The sequence below is a fragment of the Hirundo rustica genome, chromosome 24 (assembly GCF_015227805.2).
Source record: "Hirundo rustica isolate bHirRus1 chromosome 24, bHirRus1.pri.v3, whole genome shotgun sequence".
Classification (NCBI taxonomy): domain Eukaryota; kingdom Metazoa; phylum Chordata; class Aves; order Passeriformes; family Hirundinidae; genus Hirundo; species Hirundo rustica.
Genome location: NC_053473.1, coordinates 3,307,217 through 3,319,172, shown reverse-complemented (window position 1 = coordinate 3,319,172; position 11,956 = coordinate 3,307,217). Strand labels below are relative to the sequence as shown.

Sequence of the window (11,956 nt, the reverse complement as noted above, 5' to 3'; positions counted from 1 at the left end):
GGATGGATGTTGATGTTTGGCAGCTCTAAGAATTAAGGACATTGAGGAGATTTGTGGAATTGACCAAACGTGTCCTGCCAAGGCAGCAGCTGTCCCAGAGGAGGGCTGGGAGCGGGGTGAGCTGTGCCCTGTGCCCTTCAGCGTGAGGCTTGGAGGGGCTAAGACGTGTCCCTGGAATCTCACATCAGGCCTTGGCTCTTCCAGGGACCCCTGCAGGCCTGGATTTAGGGAACTGTGTCTGTGAACACATCCTACATCCTCCTCCGAGCTGGGAGAGAGAGGCCTGGGCTGGTGTCCTGCCCCACCTTCAGCCCCTCCACTGCCCCGCGTGGACAGAGCTGGAGACCTTTGAGATCCTCGAGTCCAGCTGTGAACCTGAGCCGGGCGCAGGCTCCCGGCAGTCCCGTGGGTGGTTTTTTGGACATCCCAGAGGAGTTTGTAGAGAAGGATGTTTCCGCGGGCACGGGACGGGCACAAGCCGAGAGGATGCCACGGGCTGAGTCTCCGCTCGCCTGGTGCGACCGATCCCTTCCAAAGGCAGCGCCGCCGCTGCGAGGGGAAGCTGCTGCTTGAGCCAGGGCGGGGATTTCTCTCCCCAAAACGCGAATTACGACGGTCCTTTTGATTTCTGGGCCGAGCTCAGCAGAAGGGCGGCGAGCCCCGGCCGTGCGCGGAGCGGCGATGGGGCCCGGGGGGGTTCCCGGGGCGCCCCGAGCGGGCGGCGCTCCCGCCCCACGTCCCGCCCGCCCGGGCGGCTCCAGGAACCGGATCCGCGGGCTCGGCAGAGCCGCCGCCGCCGCCGCCAGCCATGGACCTGCGAGCCGAGCTGCTCAAGTCCATCTGGTACGCCTTCACCGCCCTGGACGTGGAGAAGAGCGGCAAGGTCTCCAAATCCCAGCTCAAAGTGAGTCCCCGGGGAGCTCGGGCGGCCCCGGCGCACGGATGGAGGGTGGGCAGGGAGGGGTGAAACAAGTCCGGGGCTGCTTCGCAGAAATTGTTAAATATTATGATCAAAAAGATCTTGTTGCCTCCACGCTTGTTCGGGTCAAGTTCTTGGGCTCTGTGGTATCTCCCTTTAAAAAAAAAAAAAGGCGGGGGGTGGGGAGATTCATAGTCAAATGTGTTTTCTAGGTGAAAATGATAAGAAATCTAAATTTTAGTTTTCCGTTTCTTGTGCTTTTTATGGCAAACTAAGAGCCCAAACTGTTTATATTTTCTTGCTTGCTGGAGCATCTGTGTTTCTCCTTGCTGAGCCAGGGGATTGTGAGGTAGGGACAGGTTGTTTTTAAACAAAAACTCCTCAGTGGTGTGGCCAGAAATAACAAAGCACTTTTAAAAACTCTCCACTTTCCTCTCTCCCCAGTCTTAGCAGCTTTCAGAGGGCTCATGCCCTCAGCTCTTCATCAAACCCATCATAGCTTTAAAAACCTTTTTGTCTGCCCCCAGGCCAGGGTTGCTGGAACCCACCAGGGAGCTCCTTGGCTCTGAGAATAATTGATTTCTTCAACTTTTGCACACGGTGGGAATGTGGTTTTCTGTCCGTTTTGGTTCTTCGGCTGGCACTGGGGTTGGAAATGCTGGTAAGGTACTAGGGTCTGAGATGAGAGAAGAGACCTGAGCAGGAACATGCTGAGCACGGGGAGGTATTGCGTCAGGACTTGGCAGCTGCTGCCAGTCTGCAAAAACAGATTTGAACCACTGCAAAAAGACCAAATTTTCCTCTATTCCCTCTGTTTTGTAGGGCTTCCCCAGGACAGACTGCAGGGAAGGTGCTGGGCTTTGGGAGGAGTGTGTGGTTTGCCCCAGAATGAAGAGTTTTGTTAGCAGAGATCTGGAGGAGAAGCAGCGGGAGGCAGATTCTTCCTGCTCAGCCTTTGCGGTTGAGAGCCTTCAGCTGCCCCCCAGAACTCGTGGCAAATGCCCTGTGAGCCACGCTCACCTGCTAAAACTGTAGAAATAGCTGAAGGAATTAAGGAAAATCCTAAAGTAGGCCAGAGCTTAATTCGGTTTGCTAATCCCTGAGAGGGGCTGCTGTGCTCCCTTCACAGCATCCCCTGCACCAATGCTCTGGGTCCAGAGCCTGGCCCAGGCATGGGATGGACCCAAAAGCACCAGCAGTGCTTGTCTTGAGAGATCTTTATCACCAGCGATGATGTTGAGATCACAGATACTCTGATTTTAATGGCAGTTTGATGGACAATTCATGCAGGGCCTGTGGTTATGCTGGGGGTGGCACCTCCGAAGTGACTTTACCCCGGGGGACACTTCAGAGGGGAAGGGATGTTCTCCCACACACCTTCAGTGATGGGATGGGTTGGCTGCAGGTCACTGAACAGCAAAACTCAGCTCTGGGTGACTTTACCACTGTCTCCAGGCCAAGGGAGAGCTTGTTTCCATCTTCAAGAACACTCGAGTTTGCCCCAGCCTACACAGGCCAGCCTCTGTTCAGTGAGGAAGGAATCCGGGGTCTCACAGCTCTGAGCAATAAAGTGTTAAAGCCACCGAACCCTCTCCAAACTCCTCCAGAGCTGCTGAAGCGCTGAGCCGGGCTGTGCTCTGCTCCCTCACCCGGGCGTGTTGCTGCACGAAGGGTCTTGAACAGGGGTGGGAGAAACCCCGGCTTTGCACCTCCAGGACGGAACCAGCCCCGGAGCTGGGTGAGCGCGTCCTGGCTGAGCTCCGGCCGCGCTCCGGGCGGTGGCTGTGAGCGCGTCGGGGCTTCCAGCGGGAAGCGCAGCTGTGGGAAGCCGTGGCTGTGGGAAGCCGTTGGGCTCCTTGCAGGGGCACTGCACGGGCAGGCGTGTGCAGATGCCGCTGTGAGTGTAGGTGTGTGTGTGCACAGGAAGGAAGGACAGCTTGCGGTCGGGTGCTGCGCACCCAGCGAGGTCGGGTAGTTTTGCTCCCAGCACAGGCACGCCACCAGCCCCGCTCTTGGGAAGGGTTTGTGCTCTCCCGGCCGGGCTGGAAGGGCTGGGGATGCCTCACAAGGGTCGGGGTGTGGTGTCTCAGCGTGGCCACGCTTGGCTGGCAATACCCAGCGCTGCCCTGGTGCTTTTGGGCAGCTCTGCTCACGGGTGAGGGGGTGTGACAGCGGTGGGAGAACAGAAACAAGGCTGGTGCTCAGAGGAATCCAGGGCACTGGGAGGGGTCAGGCAGACCCCTGCCCCCCGGCCATCCCCTGCATGCCACGGGGGAAAGACTGTACCAGCAAACTGCTCTCGTAGCAGCCCTTTCCCCTGCTGTTATTCTCTTCCTGTCGCTGTTTCAGAGCCTGCGAGGGTTTCTCACCTCTCCTATCTCCAGTCATGCCACCCCTGACCAGGTCAGGGCTTTCCTCTCTGTCTGTCAGTGACAGCCCTGCGAGACGAGGGGCTCAGGGTCACAGGCTGCCAGGATGGATGGAGGGGCTCAGGGTGTCCCCCACAGCCCGAGGTCACAAGTGAGACCTCACAGGGCTCCTTAGGGGTGCTCTGGGACGAGGGGCAAAGGATGGAGATGAGGGCCCACGTTGGAAACACAGAATGGGATATGATTCCCTAACTTTGAACTCATCCTGATGGATTTGTTACCATTGTGGAGGACATCCATGGTATTCCCAGGCCTTTCCACCGCTGTGTGGACCCTGGGGCTGCACTGAACCCCAAAAGGCATAGCTGTAGCAGCAGTGCTCGGGGCTACAGCCCTGTTGTGTGAGCACAGGGTGGAGTCCTGCTGATCCCATTGGTCCAGAGGGTGGAAAAGAGAACGAAAATCTGGTCGAGCAAGAACTGTCTCCAGCTGCAGCAGCCATCATGGCCTCAGGCAGCTCCTCTCCTGCTGGGAGGAAATTTCCAGCCCTGCACTGAGGAGTAGGGATGCTGTTCCATCTCCTGCAGCCCCTCTCTGGAACCCTTGGCAAGCTGCCTCGGCAGACCCTGCTGCCAGTCTGGAACACTTGTTTAACCATCTCCTGCTTCTGGGATGTGAAGGTGAGGAGAGCACCACCTGCCCAGCATCACAAGCTAGAGATGCTGGTGGTGCTCATGGGCAGCCTTGCTCCAGGCTTTCCAGCACGTGGGAAATCCGTGAGCTTGTAAGCATGCTTTATTTGGGGGGATTTGAACAAAACAGGCTGTTGGCAAGTCTTGAGGAGTATTTCTGGGGATGGTGTGTCTCCAGATCTCCATTGTCTGCTTCCATTCCAGAAAAAAACCCCTTTGCTTAGTTTCTCACCAGTCTTTCCTATTTCCATGTTTCCATCTTTCTGTGGCCCCAGCAGACAGTGGCTGCTGCCAGGCTGGGCTGTGGTTGTGCCAAATGCATAGCTTGGGGTAGCTTATCAGCTTTTCTAGATCAGAGTCCTGTTTGCTCGGAGAGCTTTGAAACAGCCCTTTCAAGAAAGAAGTTCCTCATGTGCCAAGAAAAGAAACTAATGTGGGAAAATCCTCCATTTTTGCCTGTTTCTAAATGATTCTCTAAGGTTTAGAAATTTACATTTGGAAATTATGCCAAACCCAAGCCTTGACTCGATGCTGTGGATGTCGGGAGGTGATGCCATGCAGGGCACAGTCCCCAAGGGGGGTGGCACCTCGGGGATGTGCTGGGGCAGGGCTGGAGGCTGTTCACCTTCTCACCACCCCTTGTGCTTGGCCAGGTGCTGTCTCACAACCTGTACACGGTGCTGTGCATCCCCCACGACCCCGTGGCGCTGGAAGAGCATTTCCGTGATGACGATGACGGGCCAGTGTCCAGCCAGGGCTACATGCCCTACCTCAACAAGTACATCCTGGACAAGGTGAGCTCCTGGTCATGCCCCAGGACTGCTGTCCCTCACGTGAGGACACTGAGGTTCCTGGGAGCTCCCCTCAGCTCTTGGAAATCACGTGCCTTGGTGGGTGGAAACGGCACGGAGAGATGGGGACTGCTCAGGTGAAGGCCAAAATGAGTGAGAAATGTTTAATACTCAGTGTCTCCCTGGCAAGGGTGAAGTCATTCCTTTACGTCACGGTTCTGGATGGAGCAGCATGTCTGCCCACATTTCCTGAAGGGCTCAGAGAGAGAAATCAGCCCCTTTTGTCCACTCCAGCCGTGCTCAAATTTGAGGTGTGACCTCATTTGGCAAAGAGGAGAGGGAGGAGGATGAGGTGCAAGCAGGAGCAGAGTTGGGGTGGGCAGGGGCTTTCTCCCTTTTTTCTGCCGTTCAAAGTCACCTTTGTCTGGCACAGCCAGAGGTTGGTCTGTGGGCGCTGTTTCCTCCAAGCATGTGAGGAGGAAGAATGACTGACAGCTTTCCTCCACTGTGTGCTCACAGAAAGGGGCCAGAGCTGGGTGCAGTAACCCTTTGCTCCCCTGGCTCTCCTGGTGTTCTTGTCCCTATGCCAGTCCCCATCCCTGTGCCCATCTTTGCCTTGCCCAGAGCTGGTCAGCAGCAATGCAGATCTTGGCTGCAGGGATCTGGTCTGCAGCAAGCAAGGACAAAGCCTCCACCAGCTCCCTCAGCGCAGAGCAGGAGCTGCCCAAGGTCAGCCCAGCCCAATCCCCCATCACAGAGTGGCCAAAATCCTTCCAGTTGCCCACATAGGAGGTGATCTTTAAACTCACCTCTTCTGTTTTCACCATGGCTAATAGAATCCCAGAGGCAGCCTGGAAAGAGGAAGTGGGTTTTCCTAGTAAGAGAAGCTTTTAGCTTTTGCCACCCGAAGGTTTTCCTCCACCTTTGCTGCTGCAGGCCACAGTTTGCTCCTGTGCTCACACAGCTGGGATAGAGCACCCAGGGACAGCCAGAGCTCCTCTGATCCCCATCACAGTTCACCCATCCGCACCAAACGTGCTGCCTGGGGAAGCTCACAGTGCCAGGACACAGTTAAAGAACAGCAGCAGGATGAGGCTGCTGGAGGCACCATTCCTGCTGGCTGCCCTCAGCCCAGCACTTCCCTTCGCTCCTCAGTTCTTCTTTGTGGTTGAATGGGATAACAGAAAACCCCAAACCATGGAGGCACTGGGGAGGTGGGCTCGGAGAACTCCACATCATCCTGCCTGTGCTGCACCCCAGGGCTCCTGCTGGTGCTGCCAATGGACAGATTTTAGGAGTGAGGGCTTCTTCTCTCCAGCACTTCCTCCCCCAGAACTTCCCTCTGTAGCTCTTCAGCTCCTCACTCACCCCCTGACTCCTGCCTGCAGGTGGAGGAAGGCGCTTTTGTCAAAGAAAACTTTGATGAGCTCTGCTGGACCCTGACGGCGAAGAAGAACTACAAACCCGACCGGAATGGGAATAGCGTTATATCCCACCAGGATGCTTTCAGGCTCTGGTGTCTCTTCAACTTTCTGTCTGAAGACAAATACCCTCTTGTCATGGTGCCAGATGAGGTAGGACCTGCCTCTCCCCCCATCCCTGCCCTCCCAGGGCTCCATGTGCTGGCAGAGCCCCATTTGCGGGTGACATCCCTCTATCACTTCCTGGCAGGTCCCACTGCATCCTGCAAGATGTGGTGTTCCAGGGGATGGGAGAGAGGAGGCTGGAGGTGGGACAAGGGGGTATTCTGCCCTGGACACCCCCGCTGTGACCACAGGGAGAAGAGGGGGACTTTAGAGGGGAGATCCACCCCAAGTGCTGCAGCCTCTCGTGCCTGGAGGGCAGTGGCACAGCAGACCTGGCTGTCCCTCTCCATGGCCATTGCCGCCCAGTGCTCAGCCCCTGCCCAACAGAGTGTTAAGGGTGAGGTGCCAGCCAAAGAAAAGCCTCTGGCAGTAATCTCCAAATCTCCAAATCTCCAAATTCCACAGCATTTAGGGGGGAAGGTTCTCCCTTTCCCTGGGATCAGATTAAACCCCCATGAGAAGGGGGGCAGATCTGGGGAGAATGCACAAGTGCAGAAGCCAAGAGCGGCCTCAGCAGAAGGAACTTGGCTGGGCAAATGGCTGCTGTTGTCTTCTACCCCATCAACCTCCTGAGATCAGCAGAAAACTCAAAAATAAAAAAAAATAAAAAAAAAAAGAAGAGAAAAAAGGCAAGAAGCACCATGCTGCAGAGACGTAGGAGGGTGACCGCACTTCCTGTGCCTGGGAGAGGTGTTTCCTGTTCCCCAGACTATGAAAAACTGAATCATCCTGAGCAACTGCATTCAATTCTTGCCCTTCTCACAATTAAATGACATTAAAAATCCAGCTCAGTGCGGGGACCTTGCTGTGTGTCACCTTCCTGCGTGGCTCCCTGCAGTCACCCACCAGTCTCAGTCCCCAGACTGCGGGCAGAAGAGAGCTGGCAGCAAAACTTGAGCTGGAATAAGTCTTCCCCACATCACGTCAGCCACCTTGACTCTTTTTATTTGCAGTTTTAAAATGATGCTCATCTCCAGAGGGACTTGTCCCCCCTGCTCCTCCCCAGAGATTTTTGGAAAGCTGCGGTGCTGAGCTCACTGTGGCTTTGAGACGTCAGTCCTGAATGGGGTTCAGCAGTCCTGCTCTGTACTTCCTCAGGCTCTTGACTGCTACAGAGTTTTCTTACTCCACAGACAAACCAGCCAAAACATCCCAGCCTTGGGGTTAAAAGGAAAAACCTCCCAGGGGAGCTCAAACTCTAACCCAGTTTCAGTCTCCTGAGCCATCCTGGTGCCTGGAATACCTCAGCCATCACAAAGGGTGATCCCTCCAGGATCAGGGTCCTGTATCTCCAGGCTGGAGAGAGATGTGGCCTTGGGCTCTCCAAAATGGGTCGATGGGGTGGGGACAGCTCTGGCTTCTTCCTGTCACCGAGTGTCCCCCTCCGCACAGGTGGAGTACCTGCTGAAGAAGATCTGCACAGCCATGAACGTGGAGCTGAACTCCTGTGAGCTGGAGGATTACCTGTCCCAGGAGCCGCAGGGGCAGGGCGGGCTCACGGTGTGGCAGTTCCTGGACATGGTGAACTCAGGGAGGTTCCTGAGAGGCATCGAGCAGGAGGCCATCAGCATGGCTGTGGAGGAGGTGTACCAGGAGGTCATCGAGGATGTGCTCAAACAGGCAAGGAGCCCACATATTCTGGGGCACAAGCTCCGTCCTGCTCCGCCCCATTTTGATCTCCATGTCTCTCGGGTGCAGGGCTACCTCTGGAAGAAGGGCCAGCTGAGGAGGAACTGGTCGGAGCGGTGGTTCATGCTGAAGCCCAGTGCCCTGTCCTACTACATGAGCGAGGAACGGAAGGAGAAGAAGGGGAGCATCACGTTGGACAAGCACTGCTGCGTGGAGGTACAGCTCGGGCCACGCTCAGCCTGCGGACAGCAGAGCCTTCAGTCCCCTGGAAGGGAGACCCAAGAACTCACAATTTCACATCCATGAGCATGGGAGAGCCAGTCCTGTGGCTGAAGACAGGGGGATGAGGTGGGGTAACGCTGTGCTGTGTCCTCTCCCCGCAGGTGTTGCCAGACAGGGATGGGAAGAGGTGCATGTTCTGTGTGAAGACCTCGTCCCGCACCTATGAGATGAGCGCCTCCGACACTCGGCAGCGCCAGGAGTGGACACTCGGTTTGTGCCCACCCCACGCCCCTTCCCCAGCTTCTCCATGCCCCCTGCACGTCCCCGCTGACCGTGCCCTCCCTCTCCAGCCATCCAGACAGCCATCCGGCTGCAGGCGGAGGGAAAGAAGTCCCTGCACAAGGACCTGAAGCAGAAGCGACGAGAGCAGCGGGAGCAGCGGGAGCAGCGCAAGGCGGCCAAGGAGGAGGAGACGCAACGGCTCAAGCAGCTGCAGGAGGAGAAGGAGAGAAAGCTGCAGGAGCTGGAGCTGCTCAAGGAGGCCCAGAGGCAGGCAGAGATCCTGCTGCAGGAGGAGGAGCAGCGGCGGAAGCAGCAGCACGAGGAGATGCAGAGGACCCTGGAGATCCAGCTGCGGGAGGCTGAGCAGGTGGGTGCATCCCACATGGACTGGGGTGCTCACGGGGTGGGTGCTTCCTTCCCCTTCCCTTGCCCGGGGCAGCCCAGGGGTTTGGATGTACAGAGCTGCTGCCACCCGTCACCACTGGGCTCTGTTGTGCCTGAAATCCCTTTGAGCAGGAGGTGAGGACAACCAGCCTCAAGGGGCTTTAGCTGGGGGACAGTGAGAGGTGAGTGCTGGTGCCAGGCTGGACAGGGAGCCCATTTCTGACCTCATATCCAGCACTGGCTCCAAATGACACAGCCTGTCTCCTGAGAAGGGAAACAGCTTTGCTTTGGACCTGACACCGTGGGCTGCCCCTGCTCTGGGCTGCTCCACCCAGTGAGCCTGAGTGGGTTCTGGGGACACTGGTGGTGGCCTGGCCAACTGATGGCTCCTGTCCCCGCCGCAGGCTCGTGCCTCCATGCAGGCAGAGATGGTCCTGAAGGAGGCAGAGGCGGAGCGGCAGCGCAAGCGCATCGTGGAGCTGGAGGACATGCAGGAGAGGCTCCAGGAGGCCCTGCAGCAGGAGGTGAAAGCACGGCAGGACGAGGAGGCTGTGAGATATGCGCAGGCCAGGTAGGGCTGGGGCATCCCACCCCCTCCTTGGGCAGCCCCACTCCCAGGGCACAACCCCAGAGCAGCTCAGTGCTCCCGGGTCCTGGGGTGTGCTGGTGACTTCCCAGTATGCAGACTGGGACAGGGAAAGGTGATGGAAGAAGTGGCAGGGGGACATCCTCACCTCTTGCCCTTCATTGTCAGGCTACTGGCTGAGGAAGAGGAGAAGCTGAAGCAGCTGATGAAGCTGAAGGAGGAGCAAGAAGAATATATCATCAAAACTCAGAGGGAGAAGCAAGTGCTCAAGCAGGAGATGGAGAACAAGAACAAGTGCCTGGAAGAGGCACAGAAGCAGCTGGAAGAAGTGAGAGTGAACAGGCAGCGGGTAGACCAAGATGTCATGGTGAGCATCACGTCCGTGCCACATCTCCTTGCACGGTGAACCCAGGGGACTTTCCAGCCCTCCCAGAGTCACCTCCATACTGGGGAGGACCAAGCTGGAGTTGCTGTGAGGGTTTCTGAGCTGTGCCATGTGCAGGCACAGCGTGATGCAGCGGCTGAGACAGGACAAGCGTGTCCTGCCCTGTGCTGGTGTCCAAAGTGATGCTGACAGTGGGAGTGTGTGAAGGGAGGAGGGTTGGATGGGGAGCAGAAGGTCTAGAGGAGGGTGAACTGGGTCTGCAGAGACATCCTCCAATCCAGGCTTACCCAGGGAAGGGAAACTCGTGCCCACAGTCCCGGACTGGGGGCAGTGGGGCACCAGCTCACCCCTTTCCTCCATCCCTTGCCAGGCGGCCCAGAGGAAGCTGCGACAGGCCAGCACCAATGTCAAGCACTGGAACGTCCAGATGAACCGACTGATGCACCCTATCGGGCCAGGAGGTAGGAGATCATCTGACCCAGCTGACCACCCTTCCCTGGACCTCCTGAGAGCAGGGCATGAGCCCAGACCCCCACCCATCTTCCCCTTTTTGTGGGCAGCTGGTGGCTGGAAGGACTCTCAGAGAAGATACTGCAATGCCTCCTGCAAGGAGGGACTCCATGAACCCTTTTCTCAGCTGAACAGTCAGTTTGGGCCTCAGGTAAACAACTCTCTTTTTCTGTCCACCCCTAGACAAGCGAACAAATGTGAGTGGAGGAGTCTTCGCTGGCTACCAGCCCCTTCTGTCACGGAGAGATTCTTCCCTCAAGCTCAAGCTGAGAGTGGAGGATAAAGGCAGTGATCCCACAAGGGAGAACAGCAAGGAGAACGTGAGCAACGGCGGAAACAGCGATGTGTTGCCATCTCCAGATGCGGACACCATGGCCACAGAGCCCACCAATTAGCCCACCAGGATGGCAGAGCCCAGCTGGGAATGGCAGGGCTCAGCTTGTCCCTCCAAGTGCATGGTCAGTGTGGCCATCTCTGGCTGGAGCCAAAGCGGGGACCAGCACAGAACCTACAGGGGACTGCATAAGGCAGAGGTGCTCCCATTTCCATCAGTAAAGGACTGCAGCCACCATGTGCCAGGAGGCTCAGTGCTGGGTAGAGGGCAGTGGGACTTTCTCTGGACTGCTGGACTCAGCTCCTTGTGCGCTGTTTTACACACGGTACTAAAAAAGAGCCGCTGATGTGTTGGGACCCTGTGGCCCAGGGCTGCAGTTCCCCCTTGATTTCTACAACAACCCTTCTGCATCACTCACTGTGCTCCAGGGTGTGGGGTCTTGCCACCAGCCAAGACACCTGGACTGACCAAACGGGGCCTGTCACCCCCACACCACGGCAGGTGTCCCTAACTACAGTGACCACTGTTCCCTGGCAGTGGTTGTTAGTACTGGAGTCACTCAGCAGAAACTAATGACCAATAAAGCTTTTGGAGCCCCTGGCCTCAGACCTCCTGCCCCACACACCAGCAGCCCTGCAGGCACCAGCCCTCTTTCCTTGGCAGTGCAAGGTTTGGATTCCCCCTGTGTGAAAGAGCCCTTTGAAAGCAATCAGCCACAACCTGTGAAAAGTGGCCCCACCAGATTTTGGGTTGGTGTGTGGAGGGCCAAGAGGGACACAGAACAAAACAAAAAAGCCGCAATAACACACGATCATTTGCGTTAGTTTTTCAAGCACCTCTGTATAAATTCAGTCTCAGTAACCTGTGCCTTTGGGGTGTTTTTAGTCTGGGACATAAAGCCAGGGTCGCCTCTAGAACAGGCCCAGAAAACTGCCACCGACTGTGTTTCTGCTCTGCTACTCCGAGATGAGTTGAGTTCGTTAGTGAGATTATGATCTATTTCCTCCCGGGCCTCGAACGGCGCTGTCCCCGGTTTCACAGTGTTTCTCAGTTTTTTTCCACCGTGGTCCCGGGACAAAGCGCTCAGTGTGCCCCGGGTGCGGGGTGGCCCCGTCCCACGCGGCCGCGCTGACGCACAGCGGGGGCACGGGCGGTGCAGGGGCCGCAGGTCAAATGCACCACGTCTCCCCGCTTCTCTCTGCGCTGGGGCCCGGCGGGGTAGCCCTGAGCCCTGAGCCGTCCCCTTGTGGGGTCCCCGCCTGCTCCG

The 11,956-nt window shown here is 57.1% G+C and overlaps 1 protein-coding gene across 1 annotated transcript; it reads left to right on the top strand.

Annotated features, from left to right (window-relative positions):
- Positions 1-750: 750 nt before the first annotated feature.
- On the top strand, positions 751-11,290 carry DEF6 (DEF6 guanine nucleotide exchange factor). Its single transcript, XM_040085507.2, has 11 exons — positions 751-904; positions 4,634-4,774; positions 6,160-6,345; positions 7,750-7,977; positions 8,056-8,202; positions 8,370-8,478; positions 8,559-8,857; positions 9,279-9,445; positions 9,629-9,827; positions 10,216-10,306; positions 10,539-11,290. The coding sequence occupies exons 1-11, from the start codon at positions 809-811 to the stop codon at positions 10,748-10,750; spliced, it is 1,875 nt and encodes a 624-aa protein (XP_039941441.1). The 5' UTR covers positions 751-808; the 3' UTR covers positions 10,751-11,290.
- Positions 11,291-11,956: the final 666 nt, after the last annotated feature.